The sequence below is a fragment of the Pristis pectinata genome, chromosome 22, assembly GCF_009764475.1.
Source record: "Pristis pectinata isolate sPriPec2 chromosome 22, sPriPec2.1.pri, whole genome shotgun sequence".
NCBI classification, from domain to species: domain Eukaryota; kingdom Metazoa; phylum Chordata; class Chondrichthyes; order Rhinopristiformes; family Pristidae; genus Pristis; species Pristis pectinata.
The window spans coordinates 25,085,519-25,108,555 of record NC_067426.1 but is presented as its reverse complement, the minus strand read 5'-3'; the positions used below and the strand labels follow the sequence as shown (position 1 = coordinate 25,108,555).

At 40.9% G+C, this 23,037-nt stretch overlaps 1 protein-coding gene across 1 annotated transcript in view; it reads left to right on the top strand.

Moving 5' to 3' along the window:
* LOC127581617 (CUB and sushi domain-containing protein 1-like) overlaps nucleotides 1-23,037 on the top strand; it is a 1,418,367-nt gene that overhangs the window by 1,285,805 nt on the left and 109,525 nt on the right. Inside the window, 4 exon segments of the mRNA XM_052036133.1 lie at nucleotides 2,949-3,029; nucleotides 5,185-5,298; nucleotides 16,463-16,651; nucleotides 18,319-18,465. Coding sequence (XP_051892093.1) covers nucleotides 2,949-3,029; nucleotides 5,185-5,298; nucleotides 16,463-16,651; nucleotides 18,319-18,465 — 531 coding nt within the window.

Sequence of the window (23,037 nt, the reverse complement as noted above, 5' to 3'; positions counted from 1 at the left end):
GAATCCCCATGAATGGAGAAGCCGTATAGGAATCTACTTTAATGTTCTAATTACCAGGGAGTAATTTGAACCAGGCAGGAAGCTTCATTTCAGTGTTGGATTGGACAGAGAACTGCCTGCCTCAGGTGCTACAGTGAAGAAGACTTTAGTGGTCAGAATCTCGGAGGAAATGAGAAAGACGATAGAGATTCTTATTTAGCTTTAAGCATATGGCAGTTAAATTTGACCAACAGTAGCTCAAAATGGGTGATAGTGAATCAACAGTGAATCTTACGACCTGGGATTTGATGCAGTTTTACAATGTCCTCCCTGCCTCTTCAGCTCTCTCTCTTTCATCTTAGAGCCCAACATTTCTGTAGGTATTAGTCCCTGTCCTATTGTCTGTTATTACTTTAAACTCCTGGGAAGCCCCTAGGGATGATTTGCTGAATATTCTATGTACTGTTGTTATTCAGCAAAAGCGATGACTGCAAGGAGATAAAATTGGTCCTGTTGGTGAGACAGTGTATATGAATTGGACCACACTGCTCTTCTATCATGTTGGTGAGATGGTCTATTTAAAGAGGTTGATGATACCCTCATAATGCTTAGATATTAACAGAGATCATAGCTGTCCATGCATTCCTCGATACTTGTACCACTCCTCCAATCTTGCCTGTTTGTCCTTTTCCCAAAATTGGCTCTGTCTTGACTCTCTCGCACCTGATATGTCTTTGAAAGTGCTTAAACAGAGGATCACTCGCAGCTATGCGAGACCCCTGCTCAGTAAAAGGGGCTGCCCATTGAGGACGAAGAGGAAGAGACATTCCTTTATGCAGAAGGTTGTAAACCTTTGGTGTTCTCTAACTCAGACTGCCATGAATGTTCGGCCATTGAATAGATTCAAGTCTGAGATTGATTGATTTTGGATGGTCATCAAGGTCCATGGTGACTGATCTGGGTGAGAGGACGTGAGCTGAAGATTCAGTCATGATCTTATTGAATGAAGGCAAAGTCTTGAATGGTCATGTGGTACTCCTTCTGTGTCTTATATTGTTATGACAAGAGGATTATATGAGATAGGAAATGAGAAGCAGAAACAGGACATCTTGGCAGCACTCAACGGGTCAGCAGCATCAGTGAGAGAAAGAAACAGAGTTGGTGTTTCAAGTCAAGGACCTTTCATCAGAACACAAAAGTGAGAAATTGTGTATGGAGTTGCAGAAAGGGAGAGATGAGAGGGAATGTCTGTGAAGTTGTCAAGGTAACAATTACTTTAAAATTGGTAGTCAAGGACAGCAGGAAGAAAAGAAATGCATTGAAACAGAAAAGTACAGACATATGTGAGGAGAGAGAGAGAAAAAAGAGCAGTTACCCAAAATTGTTAAATTCATTATTGAGTCCCGAGAGGTGTAACATGTCTGGATGCCAGGTGAGCTGCTGTTCTTCAAGTTTACATTGGGCATAATTGGAACAATGTAGGAGGCTGAAGACAGGGAGTTGGAGTGAGAGTGTTATGGAAAATTGAAGTGGCAGGAGACTAGAAGCACAGTCACACTTGTGATTTGAACAGAATCGTTTTGCAATCAGTCAGCCAATCCGCCTTTGGTTGTTCCAATGTCGAGGAAACCACATCGTGAGCAAAGAATTCAACAAACTAAATTGGAAGAAGTGCAAGCGAATCACTGCTTCATTTAGAAGGACTGTTTGGGTCCCAGGATGGTGCATGAAGGGGACTAGCTGGTGGAGGTGAAAAAGTGGAGCAGCAAGTCAAGGAGAGAATGGTCCCTTTGGAATGCTGAAAGAGGAGGGAGGGCAAGATGTGTAAGGAGGAGGAATCCCATTGAAAGTGGTGGAAATTATGGAGGAGATCAGTTGAATGTGGAGGATGAAGACAAGGGGAGCTCTATCCTTATTCAGGCTGGGAGGAAATGGGGTGAGAGAGGAAGTGCAGGAAATAAAGGAGTCATGGTTGATAATGAACAATGGGAGATTGGAAGCCATCTTAAATCCAAATGTGTGGGAAATATTATTAGAGCAGATGCAGTGGAAATGGTTCTCTCAAACTATATCATGTTTAAACTTGGAAAAAATTAGGAGTGGTACTGTTGATCCTTCGCTTAAATATGAAGATACTTGGAGTCCATTTATTCAATACTTTCATATGATATAGATCCCTTTTCAATAACTTTTCAATTTAGAGGAACGGAGTTGATGACATAATATTGCTCCGTTTCTATCGAGAAATTTCAGTCCAGTTTTTTTTTGTCTTTTTTTTGAAGTTTTCTTTTTAGTTTGGTTTGATATATTATTTACAATTTTTTATTGATTTGGGGATTTTTTTTCTTTTATATACACAATAAATCTTTTTCTTTCCTTTCTCTTATATTATATTCGTCTACTAAGAGATCGTGAAATCTAAAGATTTTTTTAGTATTTATTATTCTTTATGATTATCTATGCCATGATTGTTCTCTTGATCTCTTTGTATTTCATCATGTACAATCATTGATGTTATATACTAATCTGTATTAATTTGGAAACTAATAAAAAGATTGAAAAAGAAAGAAAGGAAATGTAGAAACTAGGAGAAAGGAATGGAGTCCTTGCAGGCACTGAAGTGAGAGGAGGTGTGACAAATGATAGGACTTATATGTTTTGATAACTGTAGGAGTCAATGGTTAACAATGGAAATGAAAATTGAGAAGCATACTGAATGGAAATACTTTAAATTATTTTTCTCAAACCCCATAGTAAAAACTTTGCACAGCATGGTAGATTTGTACACAAAATTCTCTTCTTTAAAGCTCTCATGGTATTTGATTAGTAACTGAAAAATGCTTTAAAAACATGCCCATTTCCTCAGGATGCACCTCTTAAGGCTTAGGAATAGATTTTGATTTAGTAGATGATGTGATGCTGTAATTAAAACTCTAATGATAATACAGTCAATTTTTATTGCTTTTTAGCCTATCAGCTGAGGAAGTGCCGGCCTCCTGTTTCTGTGGCAAATGCAGAGATTTTCTCTGAAGATGAAGAGTTTGAGATCGGTAACTGTGTTAACGAGTTCTTGTCACAACTTTGAAAAGAGTCCTGTTACTAATCATTTCCATTTGTCAAAGGGGAAAAAAAACAAGATTTGTCTCAGACCTCACCCTTCATTATTTACAAGCCAACATTCATCCCTTAATTAGTATCATGGGCCCAGAGTATCCAGACAATATCATATTGTTGTTAATAGTGAAATTGTTGTTATAAATTGGTAGATGCATTTCATGTATAAAACAAAGCATAAAACACGTTTTTTTCATATTTCTTTATACAAAATAAAGACAACACCTTAAAGGGCACTTCAGTGCCCTGAGCCGTGAAAATGCAACTCCTTTTTTCTTTAATCTGGAAGCTTCTGGCTGTCAAATTAGGACTTCCAAGGTTTAACCTCCAAGAAATTAATTGGCACCAGGGAGGTGCATCGCTGGTGGGGTGGGGGAGGAGGGTCATTGCAGAGCCTATCGATGATTGTTTTGGTTGTGGGTGCTTCACAGCAAAATTCATTTGCCTCCAAAGCCTAAGACAGTGGGTACATTGAGTCGCCCTTACAATCTTTCTTTTGCATGCTGTACCACTGTATCAGCCAAGGAGGGACTGGGGGACTATAAGGATTGTTTGGTAAGAGAGTGCTGACAGTCAGGAGTTGATTCTGGGGTCTGGTCAGGCACTGAAGGTCACATCAGCACCTTGGAGAGACAGAGTAGGGAATGATCAAGGAGTTGGGGGTGATTGAGGGATTAATAGGAACATTCTTGGGTCAGGTTTGGAAAGTCAACTGGTAGCAGAGTTGAAGGTGTGATCTGGGAATCCAGGTCATAGAGGCAAGTGTTCATCAGGAGTTGTTGGTGGGATCTGGGGGTTGGTGCACCAGAGTCGGGGCCAATCAGAGAGTCAGTGGACAATCGAGAGTCTGCTGTTGGGTAGTGGGGAAGGTTGAAATCAATTTGGGGTGGGTGGAAGAGGGGGTGGAATCGGATATTGGGGGAAGATGCTGAAAACTGTGCAAGTTAACAGGGGAATCTGCCTGAGTGGTGTTCCCAGTCCTTGGGGTGGGACTGCACTGGATGCAATGCAATTAACATGTGGTTGTTGTGGGAGTGTCCACAACAGAGCTATCTGACTTAATTTCCTAGTGACCTCATTCGGGAAAGTACATCATTCCATATGCAGTTGATACAGAAATGACATCATCAACACAAGCACCTCTGTGGCCCAAACTGCCAGGTCACATTTTCAGTGTGTTACAATTCAACCACGAAATCATCAAAATCTCTTTCTGCACCCGAAATAACCAATTTTCATATGCAAACCAATGGGAAAAAATGTGTACATTTCTCTGCCAATATCTCTTTATTTAATTACTTACTTAATGACCAAGTCTCCAGGATTCATGGACTTTAGATCCAAGTATAATTGGTAACTAACCTGATGCAAAACATTGGGGGTTCACACCAGTGCCGCTATCAGCTTTGTTCATCAGTTACCCCAAAATTAACAATGAATGTACAGTAAAATCTTTTGACCAGCACACAGATCTGGTGGACAGCCCAGGTTTCACATAATGTGCCAGCATAGACATTCCCAGAATGAGCTTTAAAGTGGTTCCATTGACTACAGCTATTTGTTATACACAGATTTAAAATGTGCTTTTGTCTCTGATTTCTCTCCACTGTACGGAGTACCGCAGACATGTGAGGAACACAGTTTATGGCAAAGGATGATTTAATGATTTAGTTCAGGTGTTGATTGGAAATGCTCCAGATTTAGCTACATGCCCTTTCCTGACCCCTGTCTGCCCCCCTGCCCACACCATAGTCTCTCCTCCCTGGCCCATTGGCCTCTCTCTTTGCACCACATATTTCAAAGGAACACCCCTATCTGAGAAATTGGTACTCTCCAAAGGAGAGGAATGGCCCATGGCCTATCATTCCAGTAAAAAAAACATGTTATACAATAACCCCGGCAATCATTAGACTGATAGTGGAGAAGGGGGAGGAGAGGTCACCTGATCAGCTGAAAACACACAAGGATCATTCCATTGAAGAGAATTGGGCTGAAGTTCATGACAAATGTACAAGAGATGTGTGGTATGTTTTTCACTTTTTACACCTTGTCTATGTGCTTTCCAATAACTATCTTTTTTCATGTACCAAGGTGATATTATCAAGTACCAATGCCTTCCTGGATTTACACTGATTGGAAATGAAATATTAACGTGTCGTCTCGGAACACATCTCCAGTTTGAAGGACCACCTCCATCCTGTGAAGGTATATACAAAGAAAATGACAATGAACACTGCAGCAGTGAGTAATTGTAGGTGCAGCTGAATTCTCCCTCCCATGTGGCTGTAGGATTTTTTTTTAACGGTTCATATTTTCTTATGTCATAGAAGGAGGCCATTTGGCCCCTGAACTCTCGGCCAGCTCACAGAGAATTCCCAACAATTCCATTCTCCCACAATCTATTCCCTTTCACACGTCCAACAACTCCCCCAGTTCTTCTGCTGCCCACCTATACGGGTGCAATTTAGAGTTGCTAATCAACCTACCAGTACATCCTTGAGATGTGGGAGGAAACCAGAGCAACCAGGAGGATTCCCTGTTGTTACAGGGAGAACGTGCAGACTGCATGCAGAAAGCACTGGAGGTCAAGGCTGAACTGTGCCACCCTAATACCAGACGGCTTGTTTATGTATTTAATTTCTAATCATTGGTTTTTTTGTTATCCATAAAGGTAGCCTCAGGTGAGCAAACTAACATCTCACACCTGAGATATTGCAAAAGCATTTTTCCTTTTCATATTCATATTCCATCCTTTGATTTAAAGTTGCTTAATTTACTTGTAACAAAAAACTACTTGAATGCTAATCAAATAATGTGAAACCTTGAAATGGGCAAAACTGACAATGTAACCAGAGTGATGGCACCGTTAATTGCAATCTAACCAAGGTTTGTAGGCCAAGACAAAGCATGGATGAATACCATTTCTAATTGTGAGGAACATGACTGTGTACAATGGGACCAGATGCAGAATTATATTCACTCTGTCAGTGAATTGGTCTTCCAATGACCATCAAGCGACCCAAACTTGATGGTTGCACCTCATTATAGTATGCTGGTTCTACTAGTGTGATTTCAGTCTTTCTGGAAGTATGTATCTGGCCCCACCCAAAAATTCCACTGGAGCGACTCTGGAGACTCAGGGGTGGTGGGGGAGTGTAGACAAGAGGTTGCAGGTTGAGGAGGCTGGGTAAGGCAAAGTCGAGCAGTGTGGGGAGAGGCTTGAGGTCAGGTGGGCTGGAGACATTAGGGCTGGGAGGTCCGGGGTGATTGCTGGGAGAGCAAGAGACGGTGGAGAGGGCTGGAGGGCTGGAGTGAGAGGGTTGGGAGCACAAGGAATGATGGTTTGGAGGACTGGGGGAGACCTGCATTCTGACTGAATGAAAGGGCTGGAGGTCGGTGTATAATTCTGAATCTCTCCATTGGGGCCTTGTCACAGAATTTGACCCATAGATGCCCTCTCATCAGTCTGCTGGGTCTTTCTCCTCTGCCAGTTGATTGTGCCGCGATTGCTCAGTATTGGTACCAGACCACTGCCAACTGCTGCATTGGGGATCCTGGAAACTAACAGTGTGGAGTCTGATCATTGGTATCATTGAGTGGTATTATCGGGTATGGATTTGCCCCTGGTGGTTCCTGCACACCACTTGTGCTGATTCAGGTTGACGCTGCCCGGACTGACATCAGTGGGGGCCATCTAACACAGCAACAGGGAGAAGGCGCCACAGAGATGCAGTGACCTAGTGCAGCAAAGCTCAGTGCCACAGTTTTGCTGCACAAGGTCAAGCAGAGGCAGGTAGGAAGATGAACAAATGATCTTAGGAACACATTGCAGGTGGTGCACTGAGCTTTCCAAAAGTGAAGCTCACAAGTGCCAGCAGTGATGGCAGGGCTTAGGAAGATCTGGCCCACAATAAAAGGCCTGCCTGTGAAAGCAGTGTATCTGGGTCTGTATATAACATGGCTGTGCAAGGAGTGTAATTGGTCTGCAAATAACGGAAATGACTGTGTGAGGTGTGTAACTGGGTCTGTACATAACTGATCTGACTGCATGAGATGTGTAAGGCTATAATTAACAAGATTGACTGTGAGGAGTGTAACTACATCTGTATTACTTTGCTCATTTTGTACACTGTTGTCATTAGTTTTTCACTTAATTTTGAAAACGTACAGGGCACATCAAGATTCTTCCCTGTTGTGATTGTTTATTATAGGTATGATTCTAAATTATGTAAGCGTTATACCTTACTAAAGAAGACTGCTTTATCATGAACCTTTATTGTCAGAGGGCAGTGGTGTATTGAGGGGGTATTTTAATAAAGGACGTTTGACTCACAGATGTTGGGTGTAAGCCCCATCCTCTCAAATGCTTCAGTGAATGAGTTGATTATGCCTGTTGTTAACATAAATTGTACATGGAATACATTTTGTGCATATTTTAGTAGGATCAACTGTGGGTGCTTGATGGTTGGCACACACTGGGTGGGCCAAAGAACCTACTTCTGTGCTCTATCTCTCTATGACTCCATAAGGATTGCAAACATTTCAAATGGAAATTGGACCAGGCTCTACCTGGTGCAGTTGACATGTCCCCAGCATTAACTGCACATGCGATGACATCAACACTATGCAGGACAATCATTTCAGCCCTAGCAACACAATTTAAACCACTGTCAAACAAAAAGGAAGCCCGTATAAATTTGTCAACCGGATGTAAATTGCAGTATCCTCACTGAGACTATGACGTTTTGCTCTCTGATTGTGCCTACCTGTTTGCTCATCTCTTTACTTGTGCTGGAGATCCCTTCTATGTGTCAAAGTACTGACAGGAGCTTTCCATTGCAGAGGCTTTTCATTTCAGTGCTCTGATCTCTGCCCAAATTATGAGCTCTCACACTAGCTTGGGGCCAACCATGGAAAGAGAATGGATCTATATACATGATCATTGAACGGGTGAGGTACCACCCTCCCTACCTTCATCCCCCTCCTTTACCCCAGGCTTTCCTTGACAACTTTATAGCTATCATGGAGGATGACAGGATTTAGACCACTGACTTGGTTCCCAGTGGTCAGTGTGGGAATAATGCAGCAACTGCAAACTCTGGACACTGTTCCCATTGGGAAACGTGCAGGGCAATGTTTTTAATGAAGGAAAATGGTGCAAAGCATCCTAATGATTTTTTCAGAGTAACTTTCACAAATTTAGATTTTTGTTTTGCAGATTAAATATTAGGACTCAATGCAGCACCCTTTAGCACACTAAAAATGGCTGCAATCCAATATTGAGGCAACTGTGTTTGGTGAAATCGACCAGAAATAAATTCCAGGCAGATGAGACAAGAGCAAAGCCACTGCAGGGACTGCAAAAATCCAGTGGGAGAAAAATCATCACCTATTGCACAACATTGCCACCTATTGCCAGCTGTTTGGAAATGCAGGAAGACAAAGATCATGCTTCTTGCACTGGATGCTCAGTCATTAGAATGGGTCCTCCAAATTTTTTTTAATGCAGCCAGTTGATTCATGATTTTTGTCCAGTAGAATAGTCAAGAGAAAACAGAAGTGGGGTAAATAGTCTGAGTGAGAACAAAATGAGTATGAATTCTTATTGTTATTCTTTCAATTACATGATAATGTCTTTGTACATTTTTAAAAGCTACATATTAGAGGATTGAATAAAAGCATACAGTTCTTTAACATCTGTAACTTGACTTAAGCCCAGCTATCTTCACAGTTTTTTGAGTGAACTGTATGAAATAACTGAGTTGTCCAGTTTAAAGGAGCAAGTTTACTGTTTTAAAAAATCTCCTGGACTCGGCACTAAATTGCACTTAGTTCAATGTTAAAAAGATGTACAGTAATGTTGATGGAATAGGAGGAGGAAAGTATATGTGACATATTGTGAGCATAAATGTATGTAGTTGAAGAAGAGCACAAGGAGTTTTTCCTGTGGATCTGGTCTCTGCCTATCCATGGAAAGGTTGTAAACTGGATTCAAAATTGGCTGTGCGGGAGAAGACAGAGAGTGGTGGTGGATGATTGTTTCTCAGGCTGGAGGCCTGTGACTAGTGGTGTGCCTCAGGGATCTGTGCTGGGGCCATTGCTGTTTGCTGTCTATATCAATGATCTAGGTGATAATGTGGTAAATTGGATCAGCAAGTTTGCTGATGATACTAAGATTGGAGGTGTTGTGGACAGCGAGGAAGGCTTTCAAAGCTTGCAGAGGATCTGAACCAACTGGAAGAATGGGCCAGAAAATGGCAGATGGAATTTAATACAGACAAGTGTGAGGTGTTGCATTTTGGAAGGGCAAACCGAGGTAGGACATACACAGTAAATGGTAGAGCACTGAGGAGTGCAGAGGAACAAAGGGATCTGGGAGTTCAGATACATAATTCCCTGAAAGTGGCGTCGCAGGTAGACAGGGTTGTAAAGAAGGCTTTTGGCATCCTGGCATTCATAAATCAAAGTATTGAGCGTGGGAGTTGGGATGTTATGGTGAGGTTGTATAAGACATTGGTGAGGCCAAATTTGGAGTATTGTGTGCAGTTCTGGTCACCTAACTATAGGAAGGATATTTGTAAGATTGAAAGAGTACAGAGGAGATTTACTAGAATTTTGCCGGGTCTTCAGGAGTTGTTACAGAGAAAGATTGAACAGGTTAGGACTTCATTCCTTGGAGCGTAGAAAAATGAGGGGAGATTTGATAGAGGTTTATAAAATTATGAGGGGTATAGACAGAGTTAATGCGAGTAGGCTCTTTCCACCTAGATTAGGAGAGATAAGTACGAGAGGACATGGCTTTAGGGTGAAAGGGGAAAGGTTCAGGGGGAACATTAGGGGGAACTTCTTCATTCAAAGAGTGGTGGGAGTATGGAATGGGCTGCCATCTGATGTAGTAAATGTGGGCTCACTCTTGAGTTTTAAGAATAAATTGGATAGATACATGGACGGGAGAGGTCTGGAGGGTTATGGATTGGGTGCAGGCAAATGGGACTAGCGGAATAATGTTTTGGCACAGACTAGAAGGGCCAAATGGCCTGTTTTCTGTTCTGTAGTGTTCTATGGTTCTAATTTGGAATGCCTGATCCAGAAGACAATTAAGTCACAGAGTTATACAGCATGGAAAGAAGCCCTTCAGCCCAACTCGTCCTTGCTGACCAAGGTGTCTTCCTGAGCTGGTCCCATTTTTCCACATTGGAGCATATCCCTCTAAACCTTTCCCATCCATGAACCTGTCCAAATGCCTTTTAAACATAATTGTACCCTACCACTTCCTCTGGCAGCTTATTCCATACACCCACCACCCTCCATGTGAAAAACTTGCCCCTCAGATCTCCTTTAAGTCTTTGACCTCTCACCTTAAACCTATTCCTTTTCATTTAAACTCTCCTACCCTGGGAAAAAGACTGACCATCCACCTTATCTATGCCCCTTATGATTTTATAAACCTCTGTAAGGTCACCCCTCAGCCTGCTTCGTTCCAGCCTATCCAGTCTCTCTTTACAACTCTCACTCTCCAATCCTGGCAACATTCTTGTGAATCTTTTCTGCACCCTCTCTAACTTAGTCACAATCTTCCTATAACTATTTCAACCAGAACTGCACACAATACTCCAAGGGAGGTCTCACCAATATCTTGTACAGTTGTAGCATGATGTCCCAGCTCTTGTACTCAATGCACCTTTACCCACCTTTATGTGCCTCAAGACTGCAGCACTTCCATTTCGTAACATCAATATCTTTGCATAATGCAGTGGTGAGGGTTTGGAAAGTAGGAGCGATACCCTGTGCCCACAGGGCTCCAGGAAGCCTTACAAACCCATTCCGAGAAGGCTATGGGAGCATATAATGCTGGAGGTCAAAGCCAAGAGTCAAGTTCTGAGGACTAGGATGCAATGTGTCAGACACTGCACTATTGATTCATCATTCGCCTGACAAGAAGCTCCATCATTCAGACTCACACCTCGCATACATATGTTCCAGTGTACCTGATGTACTGCTGCAAACCAGACACCATATTTCACAGCCTGCACACTTCCAGCTATTCAGCTGTGACAGCCACATCCCCAAAGTAGATTGCATGACCATAAGTGCGACACCCCACTCTCGCTTGCAGGACAAAGTGGCATACAACAGCCAGATCCATCTGGAGATGGACATGTTGTAAGCCCTAAGGAAATGTTGCTGCCCAATGCTGGGATGGCCATTACTAAGTCTGCGGCCAGAAGTTGGGCAGAAATCTTCATAACTGAAGATATCAACTGACTTAATCCCCATCCACCTTTATACATCCCACCTCCTCTTCAAACCACATTCTCTTCTGATTCATCAGCTCGACATGTTGTAAACATGCACCTCCCCGGTATGCACTTCATACATGAGTTCTGAATAAAGACTCTGATGGGACATCCTCAAGATGAAGATTAAAGGTTGAAGTTGAAATTTGCTATAAAATGTTTTGCATATCAGGAAATCTGCAGTGTGAAGGAGTCCGGCACATCAAAGTTACTTAGGACTTGGAAGTGTTTCCAGCTAGGTTTGCACAACTGTAGATTCAACCATGATGCATTGTGTGATCACTAAGCTTTTAGAATTCAGCTCAGCACAAGCAGCAGCTGCCCACTCTGAATGTGGCAGTAGAATCTCTGATGGGCAACTCTCTGTTTTTAAATAATGATCCCTGGTTTAAACTTCTCCTTTAAGAGGAAACATCCTCTCCACATTCACCCTGCTACGACCCCTCAGGATTTATATATTTCAGTTCGTCCCCTATCACTCTTCTGACCTCCAGTGGAGACAAGCTAGTCTGTCCGACCTCTACTCATAAGACAAATGTGCCCATTCCAGATATCAGATAGTATACAGCCCTGAATGACGGTCTGCCTGTGGTAATACAAATGGAATTCCTTTTGGTTCCAGTGTGGTTGGAAAGTGGAGCTCAGAAAACAATGTTGGTGCAGTCAGTGCCAACCCACCATGAAGCTGCCTGCAACCCTCTAACTGCCTTCTGGCTGTTTGTCTGCGGCAAGAGACGGTGAGAATTCTCTCTGAATGGAAGGCATTAGTGGCCTTCCTTGTGGAAAAGTGGACTGCCAGGTGTTCCAAACAGCTACAGACTGGAAGGAACCAACGTCATACATTGACCATGGAAGTCATCTTTGATCAGTCCCCGGCAGTGCATGTTACTCTGGAATCGCGTTTGTAATTGGAGCAAGTGGTAGATTTCAATGATGACATCACTATTGAAGCAGAAACGCCTCACATGTGGTCTGTCACTGGGCTTCAGGTAGGAGAATAGGAGGTGAACACTTGAGTAGATTTGTCCTCCCTAAGAACCTTTCCCCCGCTCTTCCTCATTTTTCCTGCTGCTTGTCCTGCTCTGCATCCCTTTTGTCTATTCTTCCAGTTGTGCTGTATTCCGAGGGAACTGCCTGGAAATGGAGTAATATCCAAGAGCTCCTTGTCTGTGCAAAGGACGTGATTCTTCAGCAACTTTAACAAAAAGGCTCCAGAAAGTATTAAATGCTTGTAGAATCATACCAACAGCAAAAATAATTCACTTGCCAGTTGGTCTGATCATAGCTGACCTTTAACTAGGTGTGGTGAAGGGTCCTCTCTGGTATGTAATTTGTATTCAGCCATATGAGGTTATGCAACACAGTTAGCCCTGGCATTGAATTCCAAAATGGCAGCACCACTGTCAAATCAACAGCGTGCCTTAATTAATATCTCAATTTGTTTGCTTTGTCCAAGTCTAGTGGGTATTCACCCATGTTTGTGCTGATGGTCTCATCAATTTGCACAAGTTCTCTGGATTTTATTTTGGAGCATTAAGGATAATAGACCAAACTGAGCCCATTTTTTTGTTCATCCTCTTCTCTATTCCTCACTTCCAGCCTAAACATTTAGAGGTGAACCATAATTAGATTTTATTGATTCCCTATCCCAAATGTTAAGTGGTCATTGTCTCACTAACTAGTTAACTACAAAAAAATCACCACTGTTATAATCTACCTATTATAAAACAAATTGACAACATTGAGGGAAAATCGAGGTGAATTGTTGTTTTCCATGGATCAGCAGTCAAGTGTTTGCATTGATCCTTCTCATTTTCTTCTATCAGGTTTTCAACAAACGTCACTTTATAAATACCTAAAGATAATTAAAGTGCCAGAATTTCCCAATGAGAACTGCTGTCTTTTGTCTAATGACAAAAACAGCCAGATCAACATGGAAATAGGCCTTCAAGAACGTGGATTAAATATTTTTGTCATGAGTGCACATAATCAGATGTTCATATAAATGCCTGAATGTCCTCAAAACATTCAGAAATCAAATGACATGCTACTACTGTGCAACAGTAGACTTGGGACATTAATTGCACACAAGGTTGACCTTGGCAATGTACCAGTTATTTGCATATTGCATAGCGCAAGCTGGCTTTATAATAGAAACATATTTAATAGCCTTGTAAAGATATATAATGAGAATGATCATGAAGTAAAGAGAATGAAAGCTGTTTCTTTTTGTTCGGAATATAGTTCTGGCTTCTTAGATTTGTGACATTTACTCCATACTTTATTGAAGAGCATGGAACTTTATTTAAGTACAGATTGGTAACTGATATCAGCAGTGGAACAGTTTAAAATAATTTAATTTAAGCAACTTATTTTATTAACATATATATTGGACAATGTCAATAATATTGACAATTCTATTCAATGAATTTACTGTGGCCTTCTTTATGCAATTATTAGAATCTCTTTAATTGTCTCCAATTCCCTCTCTCCCACTCACTCGCTCACACTCTGTCATTCTCTCTATATTTCCCTGTTACCCTCCACTGACACCTCTTTTCTCTCCCTTTCTTCCTCTTTCCAGTGTGTTTTAGAGAGTGTGAGATAAGATTACATTTTCCATTCTCTGATGCTCTCATATGTCTCTTTCTCCTCTCTTCCTGGCCCTTTCTTTGTGTCTCTTTGTGTGTGTGTGTGTGTGTGTGTGTGTGTGTGTGTGTGTGTGTGTGTGTGTGTGTGTGTGTGTGTGTGTGCCACACTCTCTCTTTCTCCCTCATTCCTCTATTACTCCCTTCACTCCTTCTCGTTCCCTCCCACTGTCTTTTAGTTTTATTCCCCTCAATTGCAATGTCATTCATATTAAGTTCAGCTTTTACCATGACTTGTGTTGTGTCTTTCACTATTTTACTTTAAAGTTAACAATGCTTCACTTGAATTTACAGTTTATTTTACTTTTCTCATTTATTTCTCTGTTATTTTGAATGTCACATCTCTCCCTCCTTACCCTGCCTTTTCCCTCACAGCTCCCAGTGACGTATTCCAGTTACATGGCTATTTGTTTGTGGTAGAGGTCATCTGTATATCCAATAAATAGAAACCAAACATCTGGGTGGACACACTGTAAACTACTTTTATGATATTGCAGCATTATCCCTCAAGGTCTAAAGATATATCCATTCACTCCCCTGCTAATGTTCCTGACAGTTATCCCGCAGTTCAAGGAGGCCCGTCACTTTGGTATATCACCCATTGCGCAGGAGACACAACTCAATGTGCCCGGTATTGGCCTTACACAAGCAAATGGACATAAAAGCCTTAAGACATTTATGCCACAATTTCCCTATGAAGAAGAAAATGCATCAGGGCAGAGGAAGAATCTTTCCAAGGTCTGGCTGAGGGTGGTAGCCTTCTAAGCTGTAAAATTCCATTATTCCATGAAGCCACAAACTTTCAGCTCTGCTTAAAATTCTGGACTAAATCAAGGCAAAATAAAGAACACGATTCATCAAGGTCATAGCACTCCATTTTACAATTATCCTTTAGGGAGACTTCAAATGATGCAGAAGTGCATTTTTGGGGGAGTGGAGGAGGGTTGAACAAGTTATTTGTGAACCATTCAAAATGTGTTGCAATGAATAATTGATCAAGGTTTACTTGTTCCATGGAGTACCCAGTCCATGTGTTTAGTAACAGTTGTCAATGCTGTAACTTAGTTGAAGAGACCACTTATCAGTGCTGCAGAATGCATCTTCTGTAGCTACTGCTGACTGCGGTGTATTTGTGGCTGTCTTGGATCAAAGCATGCATAAGATGACAGTAACATGATTTGATCTGTGCTGCAGAATGGACTTGAACTGAGTGCCTCAAATAATCTCAGGCCTAGAAATTCGATGTGATCACTGCTATAGCAGCAGTGGTACCTTAATTTGTGAAAGATGATAGCATCTGATCTGAAAAGGAACTGAGAACTAAAGTACCAATAGCAGAAAAAAAATATGGTGGACTATGTTTACTAGATAATGATAATGTGGGAATAATAATGTAGTGGTTCTGTTACCAGACAAGTAACTGAGCAGTGAACAGTGTGAGTTAATAATCTGAAGGCACAAGTTCAAATCCTATCACTGCAACTGTGGGATTTCAATTCAATGAAATAAATAAATCTGGAATGAGGAAGGCTAGTATTACTGATGGTGGTCATGAAACTTTGAATTATTGCAACAACAAAAAAAACATTTAGTTTATTTTTAAGAGAAAGAAATCTGCCTTTATCTGGTCTCAGTTGTATGTGATTCCAGACCCATATCAGTGTGGTTGACGAATAACTGTCCTCTGAAATGGCCCAGAAAGTCAGTCAGTTGTGTCAGTTAATCACAAGTGATCAAGAGATAGTTCTTTACAAATTTCTCAAGGGAGATTAGTAATGTCCCATCAATGCTTAACCTGCCCACAGCCCACATTCCCTGAATGAATAAACAAAATGCTCTGAGCAACAAACTGTAATTATTTACACGTATGGGTTTCATCATTTCATCAGAACTGAATTCAGAAGCAGCAGACAATACACTTCAGCTATCACACTGCCTACTCTGTGCAGTGACCGAGAATGTACTTCGACTCTATGAGTTTTAATTTTTACATTAGCAAATACAAAGTTGTGTCAAAGCATTGTGCTTAAGCATCAGGATGGCTCACTTTATTTATGATAAGAAGATGACAGAGTAAGTGACATTTGGGTCCTCTCCCAGGAGATTCTCAGAACTGTATAAAATCACTTGTCCTGTGACATTTTGGCTCTGCTGCCTTGATTGATATTCTGACAGTCCAGAGTTAGACTGCAGCAAAATGAATCTGTCTGGTCAAAAACAAAAATCATTGCCAGGGCTCCTCCTGTGAAATATGTGTCACCCACAGGTTAAATTTGTGATTTAGGGCCTTCTATTCCTGAGTAGCTCTTCAGGAGTATTCAGTTCCCCGGACAAATGAGAAAATACTTTTGAGGATGTTCCTTCACATTTATTTTTCAAACCAAAGTGATGTGATGTAATTGATATTTTGGTTATTTGATGCAGCACATTGCCCAATGAATGAGATCCTCATGGAGTCCTCAGGAGTCATCTTAAGTCAAGGCTTCCCAAGAAATTATCGACATTTCCAGACCTGCTCATGGATTATTAAAGTAGATCCGGGCTACAATGTTACTCTTCAGATTGAGTTCTTTCAGAGTGAACGACAGTTCGATGAACTGGAAATATTTGATGGTAAATTAATAATATTTAATATTCATAATTTTGATATGAGCCTGCTATGGATATGTTGCACATATACATTTTATAATGTAGACTTATTTGGTTCTCACTCCTTCCTCTGCTGTAGAGAATAATGCCTTCTTAAGTTTTGGTATCATGGGCCTTATTAATCCTCCATTACATCACCCATGTTCCATGAGCCCAAATGTTTTCTGGCTGTTCAACTACTTGAACAATCAGAGAAACTTTTGATCTGGATGCAATCTAAAGTCTTCATGCATTTATGCAGATGTGTGAGGGCCCTTTGTTCTGACTTTACCTCCATTTCCCCTTTACTGCAGAGAAAGAAGGCAAATACAACATCCTTACCACCACACTACTTCTGTTAGGAACACACCCCAATCTTGTGATATGTTTGTTGTTTTGGACAATATCACTTTAAGCAGTAAATTTTCTCACAGCATTTCGGGAGGATTTGAATCATTTTCCACAATGCATTGTACTGACAAGGAGAATATGAGCTCTTCAGTTGATCCTAATCCTTTCCTTGCACCTCCTTTCACTGGAATAAAATCAGAATGATTGAGAAGTTATTGATCTGAAATATTAACTCTGTTTCTCTCTCTGCAGATACTGCCTGCTGAGTATTTCCTGTACGTTCTGTTTTTACTTCAGGTTTTCAGCATCAGCATTTTTTAATTTTTCTTCTGCAGAATTTACCTCAGTGGAGCTATTCCAGGGCATGTTACTTTTCTCTCTCCCCCCACGCAGGCCAGTGGGAAGATTTATTGTGCCATTGAGAGTATAACAGCCAAATTAGAATGTGTTCAGTATGAAAATAAACTTTGCAGTGAATTATCTTTGGTCAGTTATCTGATTGTGCAATCTATTCACAAACATGATCTGAGTTTGCTTTGTCATCAAGTTGAGAGTGTGATTCTGTTTGATTGTTAATTGGGTTAATCCAAATGAAACTCAACATATTTCCGAATCAGATTTTAGGCACTTCTTTTAATAATGAACAAAGTTAAAAAGGACTCACTTTTACATTATCAAGAAGTGCTATCAATGGTAGCTCACATTTATGGAACTCCTTCTAAATAAATAGATGTTGACGGAAATAAGTAACAGATATGGAAGTAAGGGAAGTAGGTCAGCTTCTCAAGTTTGAGCCTAATTCACCCAACCAGCTTCACGGTTATCTGACACCACTCAAAACATCAGCTTCCCAATCACCTTCACCCACTCCTCTCCTACCGTTCGGAGATTGGACCGGAACATGGTCGTTGGAGTCACAGCCAAAGTGTGGGGTGTTCTGAACAAGGTCCCAGCTGTGATTTAGTCTTGGTACTTTCTGAAGTCGATTACCTTAAAAATTAGGAGATTAATATTCAGGTTGTTGAAATTTGCATTTAGATTATTCTTTTGAATCTGCATAGTTCTGGCATAACAAATTGGAATCCAGAGAAAGACGTGCATTACCTGTCAAAACATTTGAGACCTTCTGTTTCAGCCATCACATTTTTACAGTGCCTTTTGATGTACTCTGAGAATGGCACTTGAAGCAGCATGGTGCAAAATTAATCTATCGTTTGTGTGCAAATGGAGTAGGTTGCTTCATTACATAAAGAGCCAGGTGATGTGTATATACTTAACTCAAATGTTGCTGTTATCTGCAGGTCCCTCGAGTCAAAACCCACTGCTCATCTCTCTCAGCGGCAACTACACATCTCCAATAATAGTTGTCAGCTCAGGCAACAAGGTTTACCTCCGCTGGTCATCTGATCATGCCACCAGCCGGAAAGGATTTAAGATAAATTATTCAGGTCAGTAGCTAAATGGGCAGAGTCTTACCACTGATAAGAATGTCACCTTGGGCTTTAGCACAAACCGCAGAATGTAACAGGATACCCAAAAAAGAAATTAATTAAATGCAGTTAAATAGAAACTGTGTGTTCTCATGGGCCTTGAATTCCCCTTCACAGTGTGCAACTGCTCTGCTGTAATTTCATTGGCATTTAGTCATAACTGTGGGTTCTGCTTATACCACCAGTGAAAATGTTTCTGTATAAGAGCAGAAAGTTGGAGAAAATATCAGTGTCTTAAAACAATATCATTTTTTTTCTTTCTAAAGTGCAATTAAGAATGGTCATTCATCATTCAATATTTGACCCAAAAAGAATCTTCAAACAGAAAATACATTGAACGGCCTGGTGATTATTTTGGTGATGTTGGGCAAAATAGGCTCCAGTTCAATTTTTCTGCCTATTTAACAATGTAACACTTCTCGCAGTTTTGCACTGAAATACCAGCCAAGCCCATTTGCTCAAGTTCCTCGAGTGAGGCTTCTGATTCAGAAACAGTAGGTTACTCCACAACCAGAGTCACCTGCGAGAACTGCTGGAATAAAAGCCTCACTAACAAAATTAAATCATTTGGAGATGCTTAGTATCCAGTTTCATTGGGTTTCAATCCATATCAGGAAATGTGCCATAAATTCACAATATTTGATGAGAAATTACTATTGGCTGCTGTATTAAAGGAGAAGTCCATTCTCTTGCAATTGAGGGATTTCATCAGCAGACAATAGTGGCTGCTTTTGTTTTGACTGTAACCCATTTGATATCAAATATCTTTGAGGTCTTTGTGGAAAGCAGAGGGATAAAGTAAGGAAGTTTGCAGTCATGCAGTACTGAGATTTTTTCATTTGATTACCACAGGATAAATGGCTGTGCCCTCCCCCCTCACATTTTAAATGAATGGATGTTTGAGGTGTGTTCCTTTCCAATAATTTCTTTTTTGCTGATCTGGTTTTGGCAGATATAGTATCAGGAATTTAAATGTATCACAGCCAGCAAGTCTGGATAAAAGTGGGTGTGACCCAGCCTGATTCAACTTAATTTACAGTCCAGGTGCAGCATTTTAATGAAAATATTGTCACCTCTTCAACTTTATTTGATGGTAATTGAATTCTGAACAGGAGAACTAGAATCACTGTTTTCTATCCATCTCTTCACTTGCATTACCTGCCAAGTAAAAAAGTTCCAGTTCGACAACTGAAGGAGCACCATAAATCTGCCTGTCAATTCAACCAAAATGTAACCAATAGAGTTGCTATCTGTAAAAAAAATCCTTCCCTTGAGGTTAGTTTATTTTTCCTTACCTTTTATTGGTGCCCATAATATTCTCTCATAGGAACATTAGAGATAGGAGTTGGAGAAGTCACATGGCCCCATTTGCCTACCTCTATCATTCAATGTAACCATGGATAATCTGACCTTGGCCTCAGCTCCACTCTCCTGACTGCCCCCTGTAAATCATTGGTTTCCTTATAGACTCAAAATCTCCTTATGGCAGTCTTGACATAATGTAATGCCATTGTCTCCATGGTTCTCTGGAGCAAAAAAAACATTAAAACCCTGTGAGAGAAGAAATTGCATTACATCTCTGTCTTGAATGGGTGGTCTCTTATCTACATCATGCCTCCTAGTTCCAGATTCTCCAACAAGGGGAAATATACTTTCAGTGTCTTTCTTCCCAAGCCATCTCAGAACTGTAGATGATTGAGTAGAATGACCTCTCATTCTTCCAACCTTGGTGGAATATCCACCCAACCTTTCCTCATCAGGCAACCCTTTCAACCCAGGAATTAACCTAATGAACTTTCTCTGAGCCATCTCCACTGCAAGTCTATCCCTCCTTAAATAAGGAGACCAGAATAGTAGACTGCTCCCCAGGTATGTTCCAACCAACACCCTGTACGGTAATAACAAGACTTCCCTACTTTCATATTTCATTGCATTCTGAAGAAGCCAACCATTTATGTCCTTAATTACTTGACATATCTGCACACTGACTTCCTGCGTTCCATGTATAAGGGCACTCAGGTCACACGCCATACTACGTAGAAAGTTCTGACTGAGAATGTAGTCCCCAGCTTCTGCTAGTGCCATCTAGAAACTGTGGAAGGACACCCCCAAATATTAGTACATCCTCTGTTAGTATGTTGGGCACAGGAGCTTAAAGTGTTTGAGATCACAGGAAAAATCTAATGTTCTACCGCTCTATTTTGAGTACAACATGCCCATGTGGAAAGTGTAACTTTTCTTATGAAAGGCAAGAACTTTCCTGAGATCTTCATATTTTCCTCTACCACGTACCAAACTGCAAGAAGGTGCACATAAATAGTGTGCAAGAGCATTTCTTTTACTTCAAAGCTGAGACTATAATGTGGATGTGATTGCTCTGTGACAAAATTAGGAATAAGTTGCCATGTTGGAAACTGCTTGCTCTTGTAGTGCCGTTCTTGTCCACTTAAGCTCCAATTTTCTTATGATGGTAATAACTTTTTTTCAGATTTGCAGCATAGTGTCCACCCATTGGTGTCTAGTGGTGCCATGGTTTCAAGTAGCATGAACAGGAACAAACAATGGTGGGTTTTCCACAAATCTTTGCCGTCAAGAACCATTTGCCTTTGCACCAGGGGGTGTATGGAAACCAGCAACATTGTGGGTCTGCCTCATATGCAACAAGGTAGAATGGGGGATTGCAGGGGTAGAAATGGCAATAGATTGTGAAATCATCTTGGTTTGACGTGCAGGGTACAAGAATCTGGACAGTTTACTTGCCTGACAACATACAACCTGATTCGGCAGTACCATTGTCTCAACAAGATGGGAGACATTACCAGCGTTGTTTCCTACCCAATGGAATAGAATGGAAGAGAAGGGATTTAAAGCAATGGTTTTCGAGCCTGAAGCCAACCCCATCCGCACCACCCCTCCTCCCCCCACCAAAGCTCTGCCAGTTTTAATTTCCTGGACTCAGCAATTATAAATATAGAGCTGCATAAATAATCCTATATTTTGTCCTGAAACAGAGAAATGTACAATATGAAAGAATGGACAGATATTTTATTACACAGACATTTGTGTAATTTTTTGGGAATTCCAAAGAGGCATGGGGATTCTGTTCAGAAAGCTTGAAATGTAAAAGGAGGACAGAAAATTGATTTTGAAATCAGGACAGAAATCAATTAAAAAATAGATGCTTAGCATGTATAAAGAAATTCCATTTTTGATTTATGTTCCTAGCAGAAATAGCTATTTCAATGGCTTGCCTATATTCTGACTGGGGTTGGTTTATAACTTTACAACTAAATCTTATTCACTGGTCTTATTAGCATTTTTGAGGTCAAGTTATCACCTCAGTTATATCCATGCATTTGCAGTCCAAAATATTATTTGGGGAAGAGCTTTGTGTGGATAAATTAATCCATCTTCCCTTCCCCCCACCACCCCTGGCCAGACATTCCTACAGTCTTATCCATGTTTCAGATATCAATGTAATTGTTCTGTGCTGATATCTAAAGCTGACATAAGCACAAGGACAAAGCCATTAATCTACAGTATTAGTGTATGCAGCAGTGTGAGATGTGGCTGGGAGAAAGTCTATCACTGGTCGATAGCAATTCCACATTACAATGTCACAGCTACCATTAACAAGCCTTTTAAACGCAGTGTGATGATCAGACTAGTGCTGAAACAATGCTTGCTGATGCTCGAAGGTGCAGAAACTAAAACAGATGATGAACAACATCAAAATCTGTTATGCATTAGACTCCACTGAATCCCTTTCAGAAACACAGAGTTGAAGGACAATATAAGTCTCTCAGTAAATCAAAACACCAGCTTGCATTTATATTTGCCTTTTGTTTGTAAATATCCCAAAGCGTTTCACAATAGAGAATCAGATTCCAAACCCTCAAAACAGGATTAAGCACAATGGCTGAAAACATAGTGAAAAAGCTGTTTCAAAAAGGTAATTTCCCATCATTAACTGCCATTAAGGAGGTAGAAATGAGCTGCTTTCTTGAATTGTTGTCATCTTTCTGCAGGGGAGGGTCTTTCAGTGTCTCGACCCAGCAATGTCGAAGGAATGGTGATGTATTCCTGAGGCAGGATGGTGGGGAGTGGAGAGTAAAGAGGTTTAGGGAGAGCATTACAAAGATTAATTAACATATTAAATTCTCACACGTTTATTGGAATAGAGGGGGATTGACAGAGTGCTGTTCCTGAGGACAGGAACAGAAGAAAATTGGAGTTACTGTCTCTACTACAAACTAACTTCCTAAATCATTCTCTCATGACTCCTCCGTCCCAACTTCAGCAACAAGCACAAGGATCTCATTGACTTCTTTGTCACTAAAACCTTGAGAATCTAGTCAGCCGGTCTTCTTCCTTCATTTCCTTCGTCTAAACTTCCCCTTAAAGTTTTCCTCTGCCTTTGTCCTGAACTCGCATCATGCTTGACGTCCTTTCATTTCTTCCCTCATGCTGTTCCTAAGCTTATCTTGTCCATGAGGTCCACCTCCTGCTCCTTGATGCCATTCTCACAAA